Raw genomic sequence first — 26,178 nt, 5'->3', positions numbered from 1 at the left:
TGCACAGAGAGGTGGTGGAGTCTCCTTCTCTGGAGATGTTCAAGACCTGCCTGGATGCCTACCTGAGCAACCTGGGCTAGGGAGCTGCTTTGGCAGGGGGCTGGACTTGATGATCTCTGAAGGTCCCTTCCAATCCCTACAGTTCTGTGATTCTGTGATCTTTGTGTTCTTAGTTCTTTTCTGTTGATGACGTTTTCTCAATAGATTATTGAATATTTAATTATTTCTACCTATATAGGTTGATAAAATATTTCATCTCTTATTCCTATGTGGTTTTATAGTACAAACAAGCATGCTGTTTAGTTATTTCTCATATGATAATCTATTTTAAGTGTATATTTAATTATATTGAAGCATATTCCCTGTAATTTTACAGACTTTTTCTGATACTGATCCAAGTTGTGCAAGGAAAAGGCTGAGGTTCTCAATGCCTTCTTCACATCTGTCTTTAATAGACAGGACAGTTATCCACATGGTACTTGCCCTGACCTGGAAGTCCGGGACGGGGTGCATAATGCACCCCCTGTGATTCAAGCAGAGACGGTCAGAGATCTTCTCCTCCATCTGAACTGCCACAAGTCCATGGGGCCAGATGGGATCCACCCAAGGGTACTGAGGGAGCTAGCAGAGGTGATTGCCGAGCCACTTTCTGCCATCTATCAGCATTCCTGGTTATCTGGAGAGGTCCCACAAGATTGGAGGCTTGCCGATGTGACTCCCATCTTCAAGAAAGGCCGTAAGGAAGACCCGGGGAACTACAGGCCTGTCAGCCTGACCTCGGTATCAGGGAAAGTTATGGAACAGATGATATTGAGGGAGATCACACGACACGTGCATGGCAATAAAGGGATCAGACCCAGCCAGCACGGGTTCACCAGGGGCAGGTCGTGCTTGTCCAACCTCATCTCCTTCTATGACTGGGTGACCAGACAGGTAGATGAGGGAAAGGCTGTTGATGTAGTCTACCTGGACTTCAGCAAGGCCTTTGACACGGTCTCCCACAGTATTCTCCTAAGGAAACTGGCAGCCCGTGGTGTGGACAGGTTCACTCTTCTCTGGGTGGAGAACTGGCTGGAGGGCCGTGCCCAGAGGGTAGTGGTTAATGGAGTTAAGTCCAGCTGGCGTCCTGTAACGAGTGGTGTCCCCCAAGGGTCAGTTTTGGGGCCCATCTTGTTTAATATCTTTATTGATGACCTAGACGAGAGAATTGAGTGTATGCTCAGTAAGTTTGCAGATGACACAAAGCTGGGAGGATGTGTCAAACTGCCTGAGGGTAGGGAGGCCCTTCAGAGGGATTTGGATAGGCTGAACAGCTGGGCTGAGCTAAATGGGATGAGGTTCAATAAGACCAAGTGCCGGGTCCTGCACTTTGGCCACAATAACCCCATGCAATGCTATAGGCTTGGGGCAGAATGGCTTGAAGAATGTAAAGAGGAAAAGGACCTGGGGGTGTTGGTTGATGCTCGGCTCAACATGAGCCGGCAGTGTGCCCAGGTGGCTAAGAAGGCCAACAGCATCCTGGCCTGTATTAGAAATAGTGTAGCCAGCAGGAGCAGGGAGGTGATCATCCCCCTGTACTCAGCTCTGGTACGGCCGCACCTCGAGTACTGTGTTCAGTTTTGGGCCCCTCACTACAAGAAGGACATTGAGGCCCTGGAGCGTGTTCAGAGAAGGGCAACAAAACTGGTGAGGGGCCTGGAGCACAAGTCTTATGAGGAGCGGCTGAGGGAGCTGGGATTGTTCAGTCTGGAGAAGAGGAGGCTCAGAGGAGACCTTATTGCACTCTACCACTTCCTGAAGGGGGGTTGTGGTGAGGAGGGGGTAGGTCTCTTCTCCCTGATAAGTAATGACAGGACGAGAGGGAATGGCCACAAGTTGCGCCGGGGAAGATTTAGATTAGACCTGAGGAAGCATTTCTTTTCTGAAAGAGTGGTCAGGCACTGGAATGGCCTGCCAAGGGAGGTGGTTGAGGCACCATCCCTAGCGCTGTTCAAGAAGCGTTTAGATGAGGTGCTAAAGGACTTAATTTAGTAGTTGGGTAGAGATAGTGATAGGAGGATGGTTGGACTAGATGATCTTATAGGTCCTTTCCAACCTCATGAACTTATGAACTTATGAACTTATAATGTAGCTTCAGAAACATTCCTCAAAAAAGAAAGCTTTTTATCCTAACCTCCCATTAAGTTCTTCACATTCAAAACTTTTAAAATAGAGTTTTTTAGAGATAACATTTAGAATGATGCATACAAATGCAGCAGTTCTACCTTGCCTATCTGTCCTCAGTTCTTCATCTGCTGCCATCCTGTTCTTACAAGAGATAGAATAAGACCATGAAAGAGTTTGGAGATGATTTGTACATTCAATAAAATAATAGTATAAATTGAGGTCAGTCCACAATGACTTGCAACAACTTCCTTTCTATGAAATGGTGGTTGCTAGATAAACAATTCTTCTCCCTTTGAAAAAAGAAACTGAAGAATAATTATAAATATTAATGTCTTTCTCGAGGCTTTGTAGCTGTTGAAATGGAGAACTATGTGCATAAACTAGAAATCTTGAAGTGTAAGTTCAAATTGAAGTCTTGAGAGCAACACATTTTTGTTAAAATTATCACCACAGAAATAAGATGTTCACATTTATCAATGTCATATGAAAACCTTATTTATCTTGATTAGTTTCTTTCCAAATTCCATGCTAAAGGCACTTCCTTCATAGATCTGACATCTTGTTTCCATTCCTCAAATATTTGGGTTAGAGTGTTCACTAACAGTTACTGCAAAAAACTCAGATTCTCCTGTCTGCACCAGTAAGCCTTTGGTGTTTTCTGTATAGAAAAGTATTGGATATGCAATTATTTCTTATTTCTCATGTTCTGAAATATTTATATGTTTCAGGATTTGAAATGCTTCCCATTTCTTTTCTGTCTCTATTCTCTAGGTTGTTGTTCAGTTCAGTTCTCCTCACATCTGATTTTGTGACTCAAATTATTGGTTAAAGTTAAGCTACTAACTGCATTCTTCACTGGAAAGAAGTGTGCTGTAATGGTGGAGTTGATGGTATTTTCCCTTCACTGTTATGTAAAGGTGACCTAGAAATGGTTTCCATGGCAGTAGCATGTGCTGCGCACTATCAGCAGCAGGTCTCAGAGGGGGCCCTGGGAGCCTGTTATGTTTAAAGTCTGAGACCGTTCAAGAGTGTCTTTCAAACGACTCTCCAAACCTGGTGACATTTTTGGGTGACTATCAGTCCTTCATTATGAGTCAGTGGTGTGTCTCAGCCCAGCACATGACAGATGTTTGTTCATAGGCAATTAGCAGCTGTACTGACTTCTTTGGGTGTCCCTAGAGCTGATCCCTGCTGGTTAGAGCTACAGTGCTTGACAAGAAAGCAGGCAGTACTGCTGCATATAGTGGACTAGCACTGTGCATGTACAATGAATTTTATTTTCTAGATAAGTTTAAAAACAAAATCACTTTCCCCTTGCTATTGCTATTTTTTTTCTTTTTTCTTTTTGTCTAAATATGGTTAGGGCAAATTGTCTCCTCACATTTTCATCTTTCGTGCATTTTCTGTTTTGTTTTTACCCTTCTTTTTATTTATTTTATTTATTTTATTTTATTTATTATTTTTATTTTTATTTGTTGGTTGGTTATTTATTTATTTATTTATTTATTTTTGCCAACATTCAGTTAGAAAATGTCTGACAATATACTGAATATTACTTTATCGGAGTAATTTTTTTCCACTTGTACTTGCAAGAAAAGTTAACAATAGTCAGAAAAAGCAGAACTATAAAACAATAAAACTTTCCTCAAGAACAAAAATTATCTCCAACTATAGAGACTTACATCTTATGACCTTTTTGCTGTGCAGTGAGCATGTGGGTAAAACCACTTGAATGATAGTTTTTCAGTGTCATCCTACAGTCTCTGCTTACTCCTTGGCAAAGATAAATTATCTCATCTCTCTTTGAAGCAGAATCATAAAATAGTCATTTATAGGGTAATTGTGTCACACTCTCCAAAGTACCATTCATACAAAAAAAAAAACCCACGAAGAATGTAGTATCCGAGTGTAGCTGGGAAGCCTATCTGCCCTCACCTAGATTCTTTTGTATACGCAGAATTATGAACAAAATTATTAAACAAATAAGATAATGTAAATATTGAAAGATTGACTGTTTAAATTCCATGAAATTATAAAACCAGGAGAAACCCTTTGGCTGGTAATGTGCTGAATCACACTTGCTGGGAATTTTTATTGTCATTCTACCATACCTCGGAATTCTATTTTATGCAGCTCTGCTTAAAAGTATTTTTCTTAGCAGTAAGATGAATGCAAAGATTGTATTGTCTAACTGTCTTTTATCATGAAATGTACCATCTAGTAAATTAATTGACTGTATCATAAAGGTGATGGGATTCAATGTCAGCAAATTCAGCTGATAGAGATGCCAGTGCCAGGGATTTTTTTCTTCCCAAAGTGTGTACAAATGCCAGTAACCTTCTGGAGAAGCTCTAGCTGGAGACTTCCACTTTCATTTGGTGATAAAATTCTGTAAATCCAATAGGTGACAAGGGGTCACTTTCACCTATTTCAGAGAGAAATTCAATGAAAAGAAATGGTTTAATTATTAAATAACTTTATAAATCAGATGGAGTTTAAAATACTAATAGTTCATAACTTGTATTAAGTAAAGAATGGAGGAGGAAACTCTACTTATGCTAGAAATGTTGCAGGCTCCCAAGTGCTCACTCTCAGCTAGAAATGCCAAAACATAACTGAGAATTACACTGGGAGAAGGAAGTATTTAGAGAATGAAGTGAAATCAGAAGGCTTGTTTTGATGGGAGTGTAGTAGGAATCAGTGGACGCAAAGTCCCAGCTTCCTTGTTAGGGCTAAGTTTCGTTTTTTGGGTAAATAAATTATAGTGGATTTGCAGTGTGTGAGTTTGCTAAACCACTAAGACCAAGGAATTGCAAATATATTCTCTGAACAAAGTGGATGAGACCTAAACCACCAGGTTTGGAGAACATGTGAGCAGGAAAAGGACGCAATCCCTGAGATTTGTAGGGGTGAGATTAGAAGTGTTGGGTCACACCAGGCAGCTTGTTGAGGGAAGGCTGGACATCAGTGTTAAAGCATACAGAGAGCCTGAGGACTTACTGCTCTGCAGTTAGCAGAGAGGAGGGAATTATCTGTGGAGAATTAATTACGTTAGGGAGTTCCAGTAGACATATATCAAAGGATATTTTCTGTATCTTTGTAAGATTTGAATGACTATCTGGCAAGAAAATAAAATCTAGATTTTGGAATGAGCATGCTGGCAATAGGATAAAATTTCAAACATGATGTAAGGCCAGAATTCAGCTGCAGTGCCTCAAATCCAGCATAATTACATTTTTTCAGCCCTTTTATAGATAACTGTTGGCTTTCTAAACAAAGACAGTAGTTTAGTTATCTTCTACAGGCAAGACCTAAGTGACATTTTACTAGCTGGAACTTGGGCAGCAGAGCTCTGGTCTCATCTGGTAGCATGCCACATGTACTCCTCCATACTGTTCTTCCTATTGAACAAAGAAATGTAGGTAAGGTATGCTTTGACAGGTTTTGACTACTTATGCCAAGTTTTAGGTGGGCAATTACACTTGGTATGTTTATAGCATGTGCTCTCGCTGTGAGTTTTTTCTCAACTGGTAAGTAAACATGGAAGCGAACAGCAATTTTATTACCATGTGGTAAACATAAAATAAAAGAGTTTGCAGAGATCTGTGATGTAGTTGTACTTTTTAAATGGAAGGCTCTCAAGTGTGCTTTGTTATCCTTTCAGCTTTTGTCATGGGTGGATTTTTTGTTACAAAATGATGGTATGTTCCCTGCAATGTGGAGCACTCATCTCTGAAAATCGAAGATCTACATGCTAATGAGAAATCACACAGTATGTTACTGCAAGGCCAGTATTTGTTATTCAGCCAACAGTGTAGGTCATAACTGCTCCCACATTAATGTTTGGAATGTGGTGAAGATAAAAATCAGACAAGATCAGGTATTTATGTTTATTTGGTAAAAATTCAAACACTACAAAAGATTTTTTATTTTTCTTTAAATAAAAAGTAGCTGAAATCTGCTGAGGTAACTAGACTGAAGGAGGTCTCCAGAAAACATAGGGCTTTGGGTTTGCTTCCCAGGATTACAAAATACAGTCTCTTTTGAATGAGTTCCAAATAATAAATTAAGCTGTTGAAGCCTACCTGCATTTGAGGCAGAGCTAGAAATTTCTCAGTTACACTGATCTAAATTCACAGATTTATACAGCTTCATATTAAATATTTATCTGGCCCAGCAACACTGAGGTTGACAGACTTAGCATAAAACATTGAGGTAAAAGTATTTCAGAAAATAATCAATTTTCAGGTCAGTAAAGGTCTTTAAAAGGTACAACGCCTTGTTCAGTCTCTGATTTGCAGGATTTGACTGAGGGCTGCCTCTTGATCCATCCTGAAGAACACATTTTTTTTAGGAAACACTGCAAGTCTGACTTGCTCAACAAAAATAGCATTTTGAAGTTAAAATAATCAGCTTCTTTTTGGATGCACTTCACCTGAATTGCTGCAGCAATGAAACATTTTCTCTAGTTATGTTGAAAGGGAAGTCCAACTCCAAAGATTAATAAGGATATGCAAATCATATAAAAATCATTTTATGGCCATATCATAAGCAGATAAATATGATGGTATTTGAAGCTAACTTAACAAGATATGATTTAGGTGTTTCTTATGTCAGTTAGATTGTGTTTTTTTATTAAGAAAATCTTCCATTTATCTCAGCTTTTTGCTAATCCCTTAACACCAGCTTAGGTTTCCAGTGACATTTTCCAGTTTCCTTTTACAGCTCAACTGCTGTTGGAGAAGCCAGGCAGTACTCACTCAGACTGCACTGCTCCTCCTCTGTTTTGTCATTAGCACATCTCATGTCTAGATCTCTAGAAATAGATGAGAAGGTTAAGTAGAAACTCAGTGGTGAAAAAGATACAAAAAATATACAATTAACGCTATTAAGACATACTTAAGTATATATGGTACAAGCACACATGCATATGTATATCTAGAGCTGGCACAGGAAATATTACTATTATGGATGCTGACAGAATCCTGCAGTATGTGAAGGTAGCCATAATCAGGCATGTATTTGCATTATAATCCTATTTCTGAAGCACCCCTACTGCCAGATATACAAATATATCAAGCTTATTTAATAATTTCATGACATTTTCTCTATTTCTGGGGAAGTCTTAAGCATATATAAGCCATAGAGTGCATTATGAACAAGAAGAAATAGAAATCCTCTTAATCCCCAAATTGGATTGTGGCACAGATTTTTTTTTTTTTGTATGAAATCAATTTTCATGGAAAAAAATCATATATGCACAGTTTTAAATTGAATGGTCTTATTTATTTGCTGGCACTATCTCAGGCAAATAAATTTATATTCTTAAAAGATCTCCAGTGCATTTTTTTAGTAACATAAATTCAACTGAACGGTTTAAGGACTCTGCTTAGTTTCTATGTTTGATAGTTGAATTAAACAGTGAAAGTATTATGGAAGCATTATTATTATTTTCCAATTTTGCCCTAGGAATTATTCTGTTGCTGATCGAAATGACACCATGGTTAGGCTCAGCATTTTACTTCATTTTGTTTGCTAGGGGAACCTGTCTTTGTGTCTGTCCACTTGCAATGAGGGATATTAAACGAGGAAGCAATATTAAATGAGGTCAGGTACTGACGTGGCATTTGCTAGTGCAACACTGGCACATGCTGCAACGTGAATGTTTCAGTCCTTCCCTAGGAAACTGGGAGCAGTGTCCTATTATACCTTTTTCAAGAAGTAAAATGCAAATTTTAATATAAAATCTAAGCCTTTCATCAGCAAAGCCTATTGCCGGCATCTCTGTAATTGCAAATATAAAATTCAGCAGAGTAATTTGTAATTGCAAATATAAAATTCAACAAATATATCATTAGCATTAAATGAGGTGATTAATTGAATCACATATACAGATGCACACAAATATATTTTATACATGAGTCCTTAAGACTTGCACTACTGGCATACACTCGAGTGTATGTTTTTAATATAGTCATTTGGTTACTTGTATGTTACAGAAGCAGTTTATTTGGCACTGAATAGACAGAGAGAATTTTGCTTTTGGATTGAGTTACCACAAAAGCTAGAATTTGTGCTTAGGCAGTGTGTAACCAGTGCTGTAAATCTAAATGGGTCAGGTTGATGCATTTTAATGCTTTTTATTTGGTTAACCAGGTTAGTTCCAGGGCCATTGTGCAAGGATGGGTAGGCTGCTAGGTAAGGTAATGTTCTTTCCCTTAATGGAGGACATTGTGTTAGTTGAGGAACTGACGCTCTTCCCAGAAATAGCAGATGTTTGATATCATGGTTTAATTATTCTATTACTCTTCTCTATTACTGAGTTACTTTGAATTTGAAGAATCTTATTCACTCATTCCATGTTTGAATGAATGAGAGATGTTGTTCAGTTGGTTGTGTGGCTATAGCTGGCACTGCTGTTCAGCAGGAGATGACCAGTGGGTTAGACAAGGACTGGCGACTCTGAGCCTTTTCCAGAGGCTGGCTTTGTAAGATTTCACAGGCTGTCAACTCGTGGTAAAGAGTATCTAGGACTTCAAACAGGTTGGCTTTTCCTTTAAAAAGAAAATTGCAAACAATCATTTGAACAAAGACAGAAATTTGCACTTCAGCTACCATAACTCAAGCTGTCTTCTTTACAGGTAACATTGGAAGTAGCTAACAAACCATATCTATGTTCTGAGATCAAATGATGAATTCCCATTTCTGTTCAAAGTCTGTTTTCTTTACTGTTTCTCTTGCTTCACTTACTGCTTTTTGACTTCTCACATACTTGTATAAAAAATACTATTCTGTATCACAGTAAAAAGTTGCTCATCCAACTATCCACTTACTTAGTCTTGTCAATATGAAGAAAATGTTTGATTCAGAGACTTAGGAAAGCTGCTTAAGTCACATTAGGTGCACAGTCAGAAAATGGAAAGCAGAGAAGGTGAAGAGCTTATGGCAGTGATGATGCAGAATGTACAGGGAGCTTCACAAGGCTGCTTCACTATTTAACTCATTTTAGGAAGCTGAACTGTGCTGCAGTTACAGAGGGAAGTAATTCAGCAACATCATTTGGAGTCAGCATTCCTCTGCAGCATAAAGCAGTAGTATCCTCTGGACGTGTAGTGTGGATTCTACCAGTCTCCTCTTGTGTTTGACAAGGGTGTCTTTCTGTGTGGGTGTCTCAGAGTCAATTGCTTCACATTAATAACAAGGCTTTGGAACAGGAAAACCCAGGATGCTTTGTATGTTGTTCTTCCTAAATCACTGTTATTAATATTCTCCAAAACCAAACCCTCGGGCCACATCTACGCTTCTATAATCTTGTCTTTGGCTACTGTCTCCCTGTTCAAAGCCCCTACAAACCATGTTCTTAGGCTTGGTACAGAATATGTCTTTTTTGAATGAAAGTACAAATGCTCTGCTAATAGCAACAAAGCAATCAAGTTTAAACCTCTGGGCTGTGATCCCTGTACAGTTCCTACAAAGTCAGCTCTAGTACACTGAACCGTTGTCAAGGGAGAGGAGATTGCAAGTTTACTTTTCATAAGGAGAACCTGAAAGATTATTAGAGGAGTTCAACGTTGATGCAGTTTTTTTACAAAAATATTTTTATTATCCCTTGCTGGTGTTCCAGAACAGGAATACAACATGCACCTGCATAGAAACCTGATAAATAGCTGGCTTATGTATTCAGTGTCATGTTTTTGAATAAAGACCTGATGTCATTAGTGGAATAGTGATTTGTTCCCCTACTGCCAAATTACAATTACAGTCTAGCTAAAAAAAGCCCTGGATGCTGTTCTGTTTTTGAAGTGTGGTAGACTAGAAAGCATCATTGTCTATTGGTAATCTTTCTGTATAGTATGTCTTTCCCCACCTTGTCCCCCAGCATTTTAAATATTCTTTTCATACTAGTTTCTTCATTATCTAGTGTCTTTCCTAAAAGGAATCTTTTCATGCTTCTTGATCTTCACGTATCATTTACTTTCTTACCATGTTGGGGGTCATGACAGGATTCCAAAGTGCTCAGCAAGATTTTCCCCAAGGCTCGCTTAGATATGTTCTTTAAAAAAAAAAAACAAAATAATATCATGGCACAGTTATGTTCGTCACCAGTTTAAATGTATGCAGTAAAATTTATGTGCAATGTATTTGCGTTTGAAAAATCAAAACGAGCTGAATCTGGGGATGCAGGACCTGGTATTGGCTTTATTTTCAAGCACTTTAATTCAGATACTGCTAAAACAACAGCAATTTGTGGAGGGTCCCAGTCCCTTAAGATGGCTGTAAAAAGAGAATCTGTAGTCATTCAGTGTAAAGTACTTTTCTGAAGCTAGTTCATAGACAAATCTAGATGGCAAGAAGTGTAAGCAGGGCGTGCATGACAGATGTTTGTTCAGGCCTCTGCTAAGCCTGTGTTGAAAAGGAAGTGGTCAGATTTTGTACTGTTATCTCAGAAGGAAGCATCTCAGCCCCATCTGTTCTAAGATTTACTGGGGACTATTTTAGGTATAGACAAATCAGAAGAGATTGTATATGTCATGTGGCATACTATGACCTTGAGGCTGAGATGTAATAATCATTAACAAAAGTGAGAGGAATGTAAAAACTACATAGGATTTGGAGAGTCTACTTTAGTAATAGTTTTACATTAGAAATTTGTTGGGATGTTCATAATAATTTGGAAAACAAACTCTTTTAATGTTATCTAGACACTAATGAATCCTTTATGGGAAATGCTCTTGCAATTATTTTCATTATCATTTAGAGTTTCCATGTCTGTAAGGACAGATTGTTCTTGTTAAAACTTCACAAACTGAAATTAGGTGGAAGCTGTTCTGGAGGAAAGATGATGCAGCTACCAGCAGATGAGGAAAAACTGTTGCTGCTTACTGAAGTTGGCAATCCACCTTTGGCCTATCTGCCCCAGTGGGGCTGGCAAACAGTGAAAAAGCAGGTTCACAGAATCAAAAAAAAGCAGAATAAAAAAATCTTAGGGGTTGGAAGGGGCCTTTATGGATCATCAAGTGCAATCCCACTGCTAAAACAGGTTTCCTATGGTAGACTGCATGGGAAAATGTCCAGGCAGGTTTTGAATATCTCCTGAGGAGAATTTTGCAGCAGACTGGGATTACACAGGATCTCTGCAACACATAATTTTAATAGTCTTTAAATAAAGCTATTTAATAGAGCTTTTAATAGTCCTGACAATGTGTGTTTGCCTTTGGAAAGTCATTGCTTTCTAGTAGATTCTGTTCTAAATTAGATACTCAGGGTATTTGTAACATGAAGGAATATGTAATATGCTGGAAAAGTGACACTTAAAATTATAGTTACTGATGAATAAGTTTTCTTTTGCTTGAAATGTAACCCATTAAATATTTAGGGGATCCTTGCTAAATTCTACAGGGAATGCTGTAAATCACCATGTTCACTGATAGCATCATTGCCTGTACTTGTGCTATGGAACCTGGTAGCATGTGGTGGTTTATTTCCAGCAATGATTAGCATTAAGCACTACTATCACCGAGACATGGCACACTGGGTGATGGATTGTTTCCTAAGCAGAAATCATTAGCAATAATATAACTGACCAATGAATGACATGTTAAAGTCTTGACACAAGATGTTATTATGCTAGCTGCCACTCATAATCATTAATACTTTAATCCTCCTCTAGATTGTTATTGATGCATGTGTCAGATTTCCAATATGAAAGGAGAATTTCCTTGTCAAGTGCTAAAATAAGTTACCACATTATGAGATATTGTACTTGTTCTCTGGAGTCATCAGTGCAACATAAACATGCTTCTACCAGAGCACAGTGTTCATATGAGGGAGCATTCTCATCTCACACAAATTAGGCAAAGGTTTGCTGAAAATTGGGAATTTTGAATCATTATCAAATAAATTAGCTCTCAGCAGTACAGTATGGCTCCCAACATACCCCATGTTCTGCAGATTATTCGATTTGCCTGTCTTTTGGCTAGCCATTATCAGTCTCCAATAAGAAATTGAGATTTATTTTCTAAAGGCCTACCACACTGGCCATGTACTTCTGGGATGTCCTTGTACCCACCTTTATAAATCCATGTTTAGATTATTAATCAGATAAAAAACTTCTCACAGAAAATGACAGTACTGGTATATGAAAAGGGGTATTATTGCTTTAATACCGAATCAGTACTACTGTAGGTTGCAGTTTAAAAAAGGCTCCCAGTTTGTTTGTTTTTTTGTTTGTTTGTTTTCCTAATTTTCTGCAGGCTTCCTAAACTGCTGGGGAAAAGCTGGACTCTTACCCATCTACACAGCACTGACCTCAGGTTCAGGCTGAGGCTTTGGTCTCTGAGGCTTAGGTGCTGGGAGCTTGTGCTTTGCGAAGGCAGGATCCTCTGATCTGCTGCTGTGGCAAGGCAGAAGCTGCCACTGTGCATGGCTGCTGTACAGCAGTACAGCCTAAGGCTGAGTGCAGCGTGCTGGTGCTCCTGTACAGGCAGTCATGGGGTGTGCACTTCCTAGTTTTCTATGAGCTGTTATTTGAGATTGATACATAAAACGTCTTGTGTGCTTATCTTACCAAAAAAAGAAGCTAGTGTTTTAGCCAAATTCCAGCCTGGAAGGCCACTTTCTGCTTACCTTTAAGTACTTAACAAATGTTTTCACTTCCTTCACCATAATGTAATATAATGTAGTGAAGGGGATTGTGGTGTTGCTGCATTTTACCACATCTCCATGTAGTCCATGCTAATCATGTAATTTCAAAGGGAGATTCCCATTGTTTTCTCTAAATAATGAAAACTTGAAGATGTAGATCCAAGAAGACCTTTAGGACTCTTCTGGAAAGACATCCTGAGGAGTTTAAAAGTTTTCTCAAATCATTAGGCAGTTCCAAGGGCAAACGCATGTAAAAATGCTTCTTGATGTAAAGGATTTTGTGCTGAATGGAATATATGAATATCATTATTTTGTTTGAAAAGAGCACTATGAGAAACACTTTTAAGTTACTGGGCTACTTTCTTGCCATACCAAGTCTCGCAGCTGTTGAAGAAGCTGTAAAACATCCATGAGCTTTTCTTCTACCAGTGACAGCCTAACTCTCTCAGTCTCCAACATCTGTAGCTCCATCTTCAGCATTTCAGTTTCTTCCACCTTTTGCTGCAGTTCAGTTAGCAGTGGGCCTTTCATCTGGATAATGACACAGGAAATTAAAAGCACTGGAGCTCTTAACTTTCTTGCCTAACAATTGCAAAGCTAAGTTTTCCTCTTTATCTGGTAAATGTCAGTTCACTCCAGAAGTAACCTTGAAAAGTACATTTCTTTAATGTACTGTATAAGGTAAAGAATCAGTAGCTGCTAGGAAATGTGTGCTTCTCACTTGCATATAGTGGCAATTCATTCAAGATTGGATGCTATCAGATCATTCAGAAATCTTTGGTACTGGCCCTCTGCATTCCTGTAGTCCTCTATAAAACGTAACTGATTTGTGTGCCCTCACCAATGTGGTCGTGTTTTGGTCTTGCAGCTCCTACAAGTCAGTGATCTGTATATTCACCCACACAATAAGGTAATCAGCCAATTTCTTCAGAGTACTTTGAAGTCCTACAGAATTATTTCAAAGATTCTGGTTCTGAAAACATTGGCATGCTTTGCAGCCAATCACATAAAGGTCCAGATTTAGCAAGACTTCAGAACACTGTACAGAAATTCTGCACAGGAATTGTCTTCTTAGACCTGGACCTTCCAAAGCTGAACCAACCTGCTGGTTTTCTCAAACCAACCTGTGAAAAAACGTTAAGGATTTGAACATTGCTTTTCAGTGCAGAACTTAAGTGACTAATACTGTACTAGAAAGCCACTGCACCTTTTGAAAAAGTAAATATCTGCTTACCACAGACCAAACCTGTTGCAGATGCATGGCTCATTTGACAAACTGAGCCTGGAAAGCATCCTCTGGAAAGTATGTCACATAAATGTCAGTTCTGGACCTTTGAGTGCACTGACAGATTTCAGTTTTATTTATGAACTTAATTTCACAGAATTCTGAAACTACCAGTTAATGAAATTTCTCATTGCAAATAGAATCTAAATCTGCTTATTAACATGATACTGAAAACAAAAATCATGTGAGGTAAACACCAAGTTTGCTGGCTCTGGGAAGCTTTTCGTTTGCCGTCTTCTATCCTTATTGCAGTTTCGTGGTATTTACAGAGAGAGCTGAACTAGAAGAGCTGCAGGCCTTAGTGTATGCAGTATTTAATGGATTTTATTTGTGGAGATTTATATCCTAATGGGTTTTTAATGAATGGGAAAGAATTTCAGATCTCCAACACACAAATGTCATCAGAGTGAAAAAACTAATTAATCCCTGATCCACAGTGAGCCTTCTGGAGGGTTGTTTTAGTTTCTGACAGTGCTAAAAGATGGCTGTTATTGGCAATTATTGCTCCATCAGATGCAAATTTCCCTGTTACTTTAACTCTCCATGTGCTTTGTTGTGTGAGGCTTTCCAGCTCCTCTGAGCTATACAGCTCAGAACAGCTACAGAAGCTTGAATTACTTAATCTGGTCCGTCTGCCAAACGGTGATTTCTGCATCACTGTCTGAACACCCATTTTAGAGGAAGGAACTAACATTTTCCTGTACGTTGAGCCAACTTTGTTACCCTGAGTGTGGCAGCAGTCTGACTGAGATGCTCTAGAGGCTGTGTGAGATCTTCAATGAAATAAACAGAAGTTTTCCTTCATTTCATTGCAAAATGCCTCTGCATTGTAAATACCACCTGCCACAGATGTTCACTAAGCACAGGAAGTAGTTATATTCCCCCATAGAGCAGGAACAGTCATATGAAGTTACACACAAGGAAAAAATGTCATTATTTTCATGTGCAAAATGGACTTTCCAAAAATGCAATGAAACAGATGCTCATGGAAATTCATAACTGGTGCCCATCTGTCCTGGGGGTGCACCCTGCCAGGTCCCTGTGCCCATACCATCACATGGTTGCTGCTTCAGTCGTGTTGGCCTGTAGTAAACCTCTTTCCATAGCTGTTATACTGTAACACTCTCCTTGTCCTGTGGAAGCATGCTAATTTCTGGATACTGTGTTTACTGTGGTTTGTTTACTGTGTTTACATACATTTCATATATGTATATATCAAGTTTTCCCCTCATCTTATTGTGCTTTCAGACAGCGGCTCAGTGTAGTGTTAAAACTTTCTGACTGCTTTCCCTAGATAGTTTACATATAATACCTGTTCATACCTTAACATTTGCAAATAAGGAAATGATTGTTGAGTGCAAGCTCTTTTTACAACTTCAGTAACGAGGAGGGATGGTGAATAGATGGGTCGTAGTTCTACCCAAGACCCTTAGCACAGTCTGATTTTGGATCTGTGCCTTGGTTGTGAAATGGAAATACTTCCTTGCCAAATGTAGTTTTGAGAATAAGCCATCTGCTGATAGGTCGTACCCTTACAAAAGAGAGAGAATCCTACAGGGAAGATCTGAGCTCTGGTGTACAGCACACAAATAAACCTGGGAGAATGAATAATTAGTCTGCAAATGTCCCAGAAGAAATGTTAGAGAAAACCATTATATTGTATTTTCTGCAGAAGTGAAGGGGGCTCTTGTATTAGTCTCATGTTGGAAATGCAGGTGTCACAGGAAAGCATACCATAGTCCTGCAGATGAAGAGTACAGAGAGAAACACCAGCGATAGAAAGTGGAATGGCTATAGAACAAAATGTAAATGTGTATGGACACAGGTGTAGCCACCTAAAGATACATAAACAGCTGCTTCACAATATACTTGGCACCTGTTACCTCCTCCATATTTGTTTCCAGTTTCTTCACTTGGTGCCCCTTAAGCTGCAGCTGCTCAGTGAGCTGGCTGATTCGCTCCTCTAGCTCCTTGGCAGCTTCATAGCTGTCAGCATTGCTGGTCTCCAAGTATGTCATGGGCTTTTTCCATTTTTTTTCATCACATCTATATACATACACATGAGGAAAAAAGTGAGTGAAAACTCATGAAGATGTGTGTTTCTATAAAAATGAAACAACAAAAACACGTAAAAACCCCCCAAACCAGCCTTCCCACAACACTTTTGTCAGAGCAGGTAATGAATAGGTGCCAGCTGATGCTGATTAGGATCAGGTGGGAGCATTTAGGTCACTGTTTCTCCCATGCTGCACACAGGCCTGCTGATTTTGGCTCTATAGGATTACTACGTCTTACTGAAGCCATTGGTGCCTGCAGATCGTGAGGTAACATTCCCAAAGGGCTCATGTAAAACAAATCTCAGAAACATACCCACTGCCACAGCAAGGGAGCTTGGCCAGTATCTCCTTTGCATGGGTCTCCTGGGATTGCTGGTCTTCTGCCCACTTCTCCTCCTCTTCATCAGAGGCCGCCTGGCCCTCCACTGCACGGAACAGCTGCTCAGCTACAAAACAACCCCAACGTACCACAGCTGTGACAACTTAAACCAATGAGACAGAGGTTTGAAATGCCTGGGCAAGGCACAGCACAGGGTCTGCGGTCAGTGGTGGAAAGAGGCTTAGAGCTAGGGCAGTGTTGCAACAATTATTATTTTAAGAACCTTGAATGTTTCAGCACCCTCTTGCAGGTAACCTACAGCTGTTTTCTTTACTTTCATTTAAGCACGAAGGGACAATGTATTAGTAAGAGAGCACAATTACTTTTCACATATAAAATTGGATTTATGTATGATCTTCAGTGGGAGTAAAACTGTTGTACTTGTTAGGGTGGGTTTTTCTGTGTGTGTTTTTCACTATCCAAATGTGTATTTGGAATGTGAAAGTTTGTATTTTTCTCTGATTTACTGTAGTACTGTGTTTTGTGGGGAGGGTGGTTTACATACGTAGCTAACGTTTGACCCGTAGGCATCAAACTTAGGGGTATCTGTTTAATGCAAATCTGATGCCTCCTCATGTGCCATGTATATTATTAATGATGTGTCCATAATGTATTTAAGTATAAATGTACTGCTACAGAAATACTTCAATAGTTTTTAAGCTGTACCGTAGAAAAACTGTTATATTTATCTCTTATTTTTACCCCGAGAAGATATTTGCTGGACCTTGGCAGATATGATGCCTGTAGCTTACTGGGAGCCATTAGAAGCAGTCAGTGTCTGAAAAGCAGGCATTGGGACTGTAAATTTGGTTCACGCTTTCAACATTATTTTCAATTTCAGAATTACTCGCCTTAATCATTGGCAGCTGGTTGAACAGTTTTAATAATCAAGCGCTGTTACGTCTTCAAGCTCGGCACCGCAGCTGCTCGGGGGAACGCAGCGCTGCTGGAGGAGCTCCTCCGGGGGGCAGCCGCGCTCCGCCGTAAGGAGCCCGCCCCGCGCCGCCTGGGGCTGCGCCGTGCCGCTGCCGCGCTGCTCTGCCTCCGGGCCGCGCTCTGCAGGCGCTCGTTAACGAAACTTGGATTCCAGTAGCGCTGAACATACCTAATTTATAGGTCATCGAGTTCAATAAGTTGCTGTCTGAACGCGAACAGACCTTAGTTCTGTGCAGCGTTGCTCTTTAATTAGGGAATGCATTTCTGTGTCTTTTTTTCTAACACTGTAAAAACTAAGTTAGAGAAGTGCTTTTCTTTCTGTAAGGCTGTCCGTTGCCAAAACAAGAAGACTATATAACTTCAAGGTGTGACATGTTACCGGGGAACTTATTTCCTATGTTTTTTTTCTTCCATAGGCATTTAAAGGGATAATGATCAGAGTTCACAGTGGCAACCGTGAGAACTGATAGCACACAGCACTATGGAGTCACTAAAGAGCTACAAACTGGTATGTGTAATCTACTGCATTACTGTTGCGTCTGGTAGAGCTGACAGGTTAGATTCTTAAAAATAGACAAACAGCATATGAATCTAGCAGTGTTTCCATGCTAAGTATCTAAGACATTCCTACTACTTCTTCTTTAGGTATAATTTCCTCTGCTGTTTGAAAATATACATAGAAAAGCCTGTGTAGGTTACAATTAACAAGTGTGGAAACCAGAGAGAAAAAAGTATCTTTCTGATACAGAAGTGGTATTTTAATTGAATTCTTCTATCAGTAGAATCATGGAGCACTTTTTGATGCTTAGGCAGTAATTTCTAACTTAGTTAATGCAGAAAAGTTTACACACTTCTATTGATCCAAGTATTCTTCTGCTTTAAGAAATTAATATTTGTTAAAGTGTAACTAAAGAGTTTTGAAAATTAACTTGTATATAGACTTACAGGTTTAGTTTGTTTATATGTTTAGTGTATCTGGGTTTATCCCAGATCTCCAGGCCACTTTTTTATTTGTTCAACTTGCTGATTTGCTCCGACTTATTTTTCTTTTCTGGCTAATTTATTTCAGAAACTTTGGCTAGAAAGCTCTTTGAAGTTGAACTGTGACAAATATCAGATGTGAAATGTGTCTTTAGGCTGGCAAAGTGCCTGGTTTAATAATTTTTTTGTGAAAGCAGATTAATTTTATGTCTTGCCAATTGATGAATGTGCTGCAATGCTGCATGTTTACATTTATTTTTGTGTTCTCGAGCAACCACTTGCTGACTCCATTACATACACAAAATCTAATGTTATGTATCACATAGATCTTTTAGTCTGCAGTAGAGACATGTTATTACTTGCAGTTGATCTCAGGTAACTGTTTTTGTCAGCTTTGAATGAGGTGTGTTAAAAATCACTGAAGGTAAACTGGACTTACTCAGTAGCTGCTATCTACTTGGCACTGAGCAGAGACGTTGGGAGGAGGAGATGCTTGGTTTTGTCATAAATGTCTCTCATGATTACAGCAGTTAAAGGATCACCAGAAGTTGTCATCTCTTTGTAAGCCCTAGTACCACTAACTCCTAGTCTAGGTCATTTGTAGTAAGAGTCAGTCTAGGCAAACCCAAGGATTTTAGAAGGCTTTGAAATCATGCTTTATGCAGTCCCATGAGGGATCTCAAGTGTGTGATGCTATGCCAGTGGTTAGGGCTACATGTGCTAAACAAGTTGGATCTTTTCAGAGCTGCTGAGGCAGCTTACGATATCTGTTTCTAGATATCGTAACTATACAGAATGTCAACTGCAAATGGTTTTCTTGTAAATTATTTTAGCTGATGTTCTGAGGTTTTTATTGTTGAATTAAATTAAAAAAATCATACTTTTTAAGAAAGGAAGAAGGCTTTGGTAAGATGAATCACATGAGGCAGTAACAGTTGCTTTAAGTCACAACTCTAAGTGACATGTTCAGTCTTGCATGAAGCAAAGCTATGTGGGGAGGGAGAAGTAGAAAGCTGTGATATTACCTTTTATTTAGATACAGGATTTCAATCTATACTGAGATTTATTTGTTGCCTTGGTGGATTAATATTCAATTAGTTTTCTGCTGAGGATCTTAAAAATTGGTGAGGGAATAGCTGAGTACTGGGTTTGATACCATTTTCAGAAATCCCAGCTCTGCCAGTAGGAGATCTTCGATCCTGTACAACAGAGAAGCAGCATCTTCCATCTGACAGAGCTGTTGCATCTTTCTGCTCTGGGTTGCTTCTGGAAGTAAGCTGAAACTTCACTATTTCTGATCTGGAAAAGAAAGAAAAATAAGGTGGACTTGTAGGAAATTTGAATAAATCAAGAAGTGTGGCACATTAATGATGAGAGAGATTGTTGAAGCTTGCAGTAAAAAAAAAAAAAATAAATAAAGTGTTGTCATCCTTCAGTGCCTGTGAAATCAAACTGCCAAGGACTGCACTGACTCCTCTTTTGCTGGGAATCAAAGCAAAGTGCATTTCAACTGTTGTTATATTTAGGTAATAAAAACTAAATATTGCTTGTAGCTTTTAGGCCATGTCAGGAATACCTGGAAAATATATCTGGAAACAGTCTACTCTGGCCGTAACATCTCCTTTCTCCACTGACAGTGATAGAGTGCATGCTTCATTTTTAACGTGAACACATTTATAGCTAGGGTAGCAAGCCTTGCATCCAGTCACTTAGACTGGCTTGGTTCAATGCTGTAGCCTCAGTTCAGCCTAAAGACCAGTAATAAAAAGCAGCTCTGCAGGAACAGCAGGAACATCATCTTTCTTGATGCTAATATTAAAGGTTTTTATGGGTCCCTCAAATCCAACTGCAGGGAATGAGGTGTCACATGGAGAGCAGTAATAGCCAGCAGTGTTGCACTTCACAGGTTCAAACACTCTGTGCATACTCAATAACTGGTTTTCATACTGCCCTTGTGAGCCATTTCAGTTCAACTTATATATAAAAAGTTTACAATCTGCATTTCACAAACATATACAGAACTTGTCCCCATTTATTTCAGTGAGACTGAGATTTCTGAGTTATTTTGTTTCCAGGAGATTTTAATGAGACTATGTACTTAATTCAAAGTTGGGATTAGCATGCAGTATTTCTGCCTTCTAATTCTGTGCTCAGTTATTTATAACAGAAGGCATCATGAAGGTGCCTTTAGGCAGTTCAGATCTAAGTTTCCTGAGTACTGGGAATGAAGAGACTGGCAAATCAAAAAGAATGACGTGTGAACAGAGTAACACACCTGCAAATGTGACTGTTGCTTCTGAACCGCTAACAAACTTGAGTCTGTCTTAAAGGAAACAGTTTTCAAAGTGTGGTACTCCAATAAAAAAAAGACAGCAAATACCCTGATGACAGCTACACTCTAGAAATAAGTAGCATTCTTTAGCTATGTTTTTTTTAATCCATAAGTAATGCAAGTCCTGAAGCTTGTCATCAAAATCTGTTTAAAAAAAAGTAACTGAATTCATGAAGAATAGTGATTATTTGGACCGAGGAAGTTATAGTTGGCAAAATGGACAGCATTTGGGGCAGTACTGCTAAGGAAATGCAAAGTAGGAGGAATAATCCAGAGTTAATTTACATGTAGTTGAGTTTAAAATATTCTAATGGATGCACTGAAAGACAGTATAGCTGTCACTATTGTTTTTTAGATGAAATACAATCTCAGTGTGCAATATTGGTGACCAAAGAATCCAGGTGATCCTATTTACATCCAAAATAGTGGAAATGCAGTTCATGAAACTGAGACAGCTTATAGTACTGAATTTATTTTAGCAGTCTTGCAGTTTTTGCTAAATATATGTAACTCAATTCCGCGAAGTGTTAATGAAATTAGAGCTATGAAGGATTTTAAAAAATAGATATTTGTAATAAAAACGTATCAGATAAATGGAAATCAAGCCACATGTAAAATTTATATCAAGTATTTTCAGAGGTAGGAGATAAACAAATGAACAGAGTCCAGTTCATTACAAAGTATTATACATTACACATGTATGCTGTGTAATGGAATGTAATATACTTCCTATAGAGTACTTTTCTATTGTTTCATTTTCTATAATTTAGATAACTTTTTACTTTCAAAATTTAACATCAGTGCTTTCCCATTTACACCATGCAATAGCACCATCACATCGTTTTCCCAGTAGGGAGCCATCATGCTGTTCACAAATTATCTATGTGCAGAAGAAAGCAAAGCAAATTCAGGTTTACAGTAAATTAAGTTCCTTCTAATGCTTCCTAGGATTAGTTTTGGTTTGGTGAATACTGAATATTCCTTGCACTTAACACATTAAATATTCATAAATAAAGAAGAGTTAAAACTCTTGGAAAATTGGTTCTGCTGAAGCAAGTTGTAGAACGCAATATTTTTGTGCTGACCTTACAAGTACTTCCTGCCAGTAAGTTCAACCACTGTTTGAAACAGGACTTGAGATGGAGTAATAGGAGAGCTGGTGCCAAGTGAGAGATAAGTAATGCTGAGAGCTTTTGTTTAAAATACCACAGCCGCCGTTGGTTTCTGAAGAACCACACCAGTACTGGATCTTGTGTCTGTGTGCGTATGTGCACCTGGTGAATACAGTCATGAATTTAACAAAACAAAAAGTCTGTATTTCAGGAATCTTCAGGATAGAAATTTGAGGCAAGCCATGTTAGAAAGCATTGCTTCTTTTTCACTCCCTCCAGTAGAGCTGACTGAGTGAAAGTTAACGATGTGTTCTGTTTACAGTTGATGGTATTAACTTAGCAACAATCAGGTTTCCTGCAAAGTCAAGGGAAATAGCCTCCAGAACGAAGCCTGGCTAGTTGTTTAGCTTTCATTAGTTCAAGGAGTGGAAGGAGGGGGGAAATCATTGAGTAGCCTGTAAGTAGCAAGTCTGGGAATTCAAAATGGAGGCTCCTGGGATTATCACTGCAGGGTTTTGCTGCAAGTTTAGTGTTTTGTCCAGTAACTGTGAATTATAATAATATTTCCTTTAACAAGAATGTTACGCTTCATTTTTCTGAAATATGCTGATTTCCTTTGTTTCTAAAGAAAAAAAAGTTGAGGCCTGATCCTCAGCAGGAACTATTCCACAGTATTCTGTTGTCTGTCTGGTATTTGTGGATTGTTCTTTTAATTTTGAGCTATGGTGTATTTCACAGGTTTGTAGACTTCTAGAGATGTTGAGATTTCATTGACTATTGACTGTAGCTGGTTAAAATTTGTAACCCCCAAAAGTCTAAGGAGAATTTTGAAGTACTGTGAAAATCTTTTACATTAAAGAGAGTAAGTGCTGTAATGTTTAATGGGAGGGCTGTTGATGGTAGTAATATATTACATGTGGCAACCTAGCTTGCAGTCCAAAGAACATTGAGAAGTTCTCTTTTTTTTTTTTTTTAATGAAGAAAACATTTTTAAAGCCCTTTCCATAAAATTCTGTGCTTTTGTGAGGATTTATGTTAATCGACTACATCCAGTTTGGCCAATTCCAGAGAAGACATAAATAATACCTTTCACCTCTCTGCAGTTCTAACAAAGGAACTTAAAATAAGCTGATAAAATACAAAGTACAATCTCTTTTTTTCCTGTATTAATTCTCCTGAGTTGTTGTCATCAGCTCTTTAAATGCTGAGAAAGAAAGAGAGCCATACAGGTGGTGTTAGGTCTTCCTGCTCAGTGTGTGATGAAAGATGGACATATCATTCTTCTCTGGAGATATTCATCTGGGGAGCTATCAAAACGTGATCTTTGAGCAAGGGCTTTCAGACTGAGGTGCTTCAGAATTAAAATTTAGGTCTGGCACAGGCTCTGTCATCTGTGCCTTAGTTTCTCCAACAGTAAGATAGTAAAGATAGAATTTCTTATGCCCTAGATAAAACAGCAGCAAAGATTAAGCCTTGTTTTCTAAAACCAAGCATAGCAAGTGCATCTATTTCAAGGGGTTTGGGAATGGAGCTGATTTTAAGTGTGTGTGAAGGAACGCACAGCCAGACAAGCTGAAATTTCAGAGCTTTTCTGTGCTAGATAAGAAGAAAATATAGGAGGGCAAAGTGAGTAAATAGGGATGTTTTTAAAAGAAAACAAACAAAATACATAAGAGGTTTTCTATTTGATGAGCTAAAATAAAATATCAAGGATCTGTTGGAAATAAATGTGCAGGAGATAAATTGCTGTGGTGTGCCTTGCTAGGCATCCAGAATGATGTGGTGCTGGCTGCTGCTTTATCCATAGCAGGCATGAAAGGAAAGGACCAATGGCTGTACAGGGATGGGAAACATGTGTTGGAGTTTTAAGGAGGGGATGTATAAACAATAGTTTCTCATTCCTGTAATCCAAAACATTTTAAGTCAATAGGCTGAAAAGTTTGGAGCCAAAGATCAGAGAGGCAGAGCCAGAAGTCTTTCTGGCTGTATGGAAAGTGTGGGGGAAGGGGAAAGAGAGCTGCTGATGCTCACACAGCTGCAAGGGGAGGTTGGGCATTCTTTTAAAACCGTTGCTAGATGCCTAATGTGAGATGGATTGAAGGTTCTCATCTGAGTTTGGGTACAGAACTAGAAGAGTAGATTTAGTTATAGTGAGGAGTCTTTGCTGCCTACTGGAAGAAAGGAAATGTTAGTTTTACAGGAAAGTAAAATCCCACATTGAGTCTGGGCAATATTTCAAGAAGGCAACAAATTTGTGATTGGATTTTCTCAATTTTTCTGAACTTAAAAGTAGATGCAAATGAAACAGAGCCGAGTTCTGCTTCATGTTCCATGCCAATGGAGTATGCAATATTTTGTCATTCCGAAGTGAGGTGATAGAGGCATGAATGGAGGCATGGTGATGTCTTTTGGTGGTGGAAGCACCGTGATCTCCTGATTTCTCATCATATGATTTAACCACTGTTATTTTTTTCTTACCTGGGAACTTTTTATTGTTCAGCAAAGCTAGTGCTAGATCCAGACAATTTTAAACTGAGGGTGATTCCAAGATTTAAAGAACAAGCATAAGGAAACAGGCCAAGCAGTCTGCATTCACTGTCATGGTAAATGTGTAAAAGTAGGATCTCTGCTCATTCTTAAACATAGATTAAATTCTTTTCTCATTAGTATTCATACAGCATCTAATGGGTCTTCATAAATGAGAAGCAATGTGAATAAACAGCACATTTGTTTAGGGCAAAGATCAGAGGGGCAAGTAATTCTGGAGGTGCCTGGGAAGCGTTTGTGTTGGGTGCGGTGAGGTTTCCCTGGTGACAGGCACACAGTCCCCATGCATGTTCAGGTCTTTGTAATGAGAATAATGGGCAGCTCCAGAGAAGGGAAATTGAAGAGTGGAGAACTGGAAAGAACTGGACCTTAAAGCAATATCCATGACTAATTGGCTTTTAATTGGCACTGTGCTTATTGTTATGGAAACTTCTAACTGCAGCAAAACTGCACCTGCTTCTGGTGCTAAACAAGTCTCTGAATTAAATAATTCCTCACTAATCATAAGATAACTCTAAAGGATTATTTACCTTCACATTCATAGATCCTTAACTGTTCCTTTTGAGACTTATTTAAAGCAGATCAAACAACTGTGTGGACATGTACGTGGCGCAAAGTACCAGTTAGACACTCTGGTAAGCTAGACTTTTTGTGTTTTAACTAAAATCAGGGTGATTTTATTTTTGTACCACTTTTACCCACACTGGAAGAGCTCAGGGAACTTGAAATGGTTTTGGTTTTGACTAATCTCCAACAGGGAATGGCAGAGCTCACAGTGTGTTCACATTTTGTCTCATTTATGGCTTTTCATATATCATACAGGTTAAATCTGTTTTCACTCCAGAGCTAAGTGAATACATCTGCCTTTGGTTGATGCTTTGAGCTGTGGACCCCTCTGCAGCATAATTCACAATGAATGACTACAAACAATTTAGATTTTAAATTGCTCAATCTGTGAGGCATTAAAATTTATTGTGAAAGCATGACTTTTCTTATTGATAATAAGGATGAGTAAATATCCTGGTTTTATACTGAAATAAGAACAAAATTGCATCTTAAGAACTTTTGTAATACTGGTTACAGTTTGGGGAGATTTCCTGTTATTGTCTGATCGTTTCAGGGTGTTTTTTTGCCAAAATCACCACAGCAACAGGCAAACCTTGCAATGATACTGTCATGCATAGAGCATAGCCAAGTTATGACTTGCTGTCATACAGTTCTTTCCATGATGATTTCAAGCATTTTTGAGACAAGACAAACCTTTTCCATCTTTTAATTTTGGGGAAAAGTTGAACATTTGGATCAGTGCATGGCCCTAACCATCGCGTTTTCCAGAGAATGCAAGAACACAGGGCACTGACAGAAGTGCAGAGCTGGGGGACAGACCTTTCAATCAGGAAACATAAAACTGAATGACTCCCTTAGCAGGAACTGTATTTAAAGAGACAGCAAGAATAGCAGCAACAACAGACTTGGACATGGAGGAATGAGACAGAGCTGGGGTAGAGAAAGAGGAGACAGAAAATGAAATATGCAGAAAAGGGTGCTAAAGGCCCAAGCACGCTCCCTAATAAAATTTTATATGGTATCCAAATTCTTGTCATCTTGTCATTCCTCTCCTATCAGTAAATGTTTGGGAAAAGCATCTGCAAATTAGTTTCTCCTCCCCCTCTGCAAGTCCACGTGGAGGATAACTGACTGTGCAGTTAGCTGTTCACTTAACTCAGGGCAGAAATCTG

At 38.8% G+C, this 26,178-nt stretch overlaps 1 protein-coding gene across 3 annotated transcripts in view; it reads right to left on the bottom strand.

The window, feature by feature from the left end:
- Window positions 1-8,013: 8,013 nt before the first annotated feature.
- Window positions 8,014-26,178, bottom strand: part of EFCC1 (EF-hand and coiled-coil domain containing 1) — a 43,497-nt gene continuing 25,332 nt past the window's right edge. The window contains exons 3-8 of one of the 3 annotated variants that reach the window (XM_065749924.1): window positions 19,605-19,747; window positions 16,466-16,598; window positions 15,979-16,141; window positions 13,183-13,341; window positions 10,150-10,219; window positions 8,014-8,720 (exon numbers count right to left, since the gene is read on the bottom strand). In XM_065749924.1, coding sequence (XP_065605996.1) covers window positions 8,587-8,720; window positions 10,150-10,219; window positions 13,183-13,341; window positions 15,979-16,141; window positions 16,466-16,598; window positions 19,605-19,747 — 802 coding nt within the window. In that variant the 3' untranslated portion in view covers window positions 8,014-8,586. The remainder of the gene's footprint in view (window positions 8,721-10,149; window positions 10,220-13,182; window positions 13,342-15,978; window positions 16,142-16,465; window positions 16,599-19,604; window positions 19,748-26,178) is intronic. The other 2 variants (XM_065749925.1, XM_065749926.1) reach the window with 2 other exon arrangements.

Source organism: Cyrtonyx montezumae, unplaced genomic scaffold, assembly GCF_038088225.1.
Source record: "Cyrtonyx montezumae isolate F1298 unplaced genomic scaffold, pur_monq_1.0 scaffold_6, whole genome shotgun sequence".
Taxonomy (NCBI): domain Eukaryota; kingdom Metazoa; phylum Chordata; class Aves; order Galliformes; family Odontophoridae; genus Cyrtonyx; species Cyrtonyx montezumae.
The sequence above is the reverse complement of the archived record's forward strand: the minus strand, read 5'-3'. Positions and strand labels throughout refer to the sequence as shown.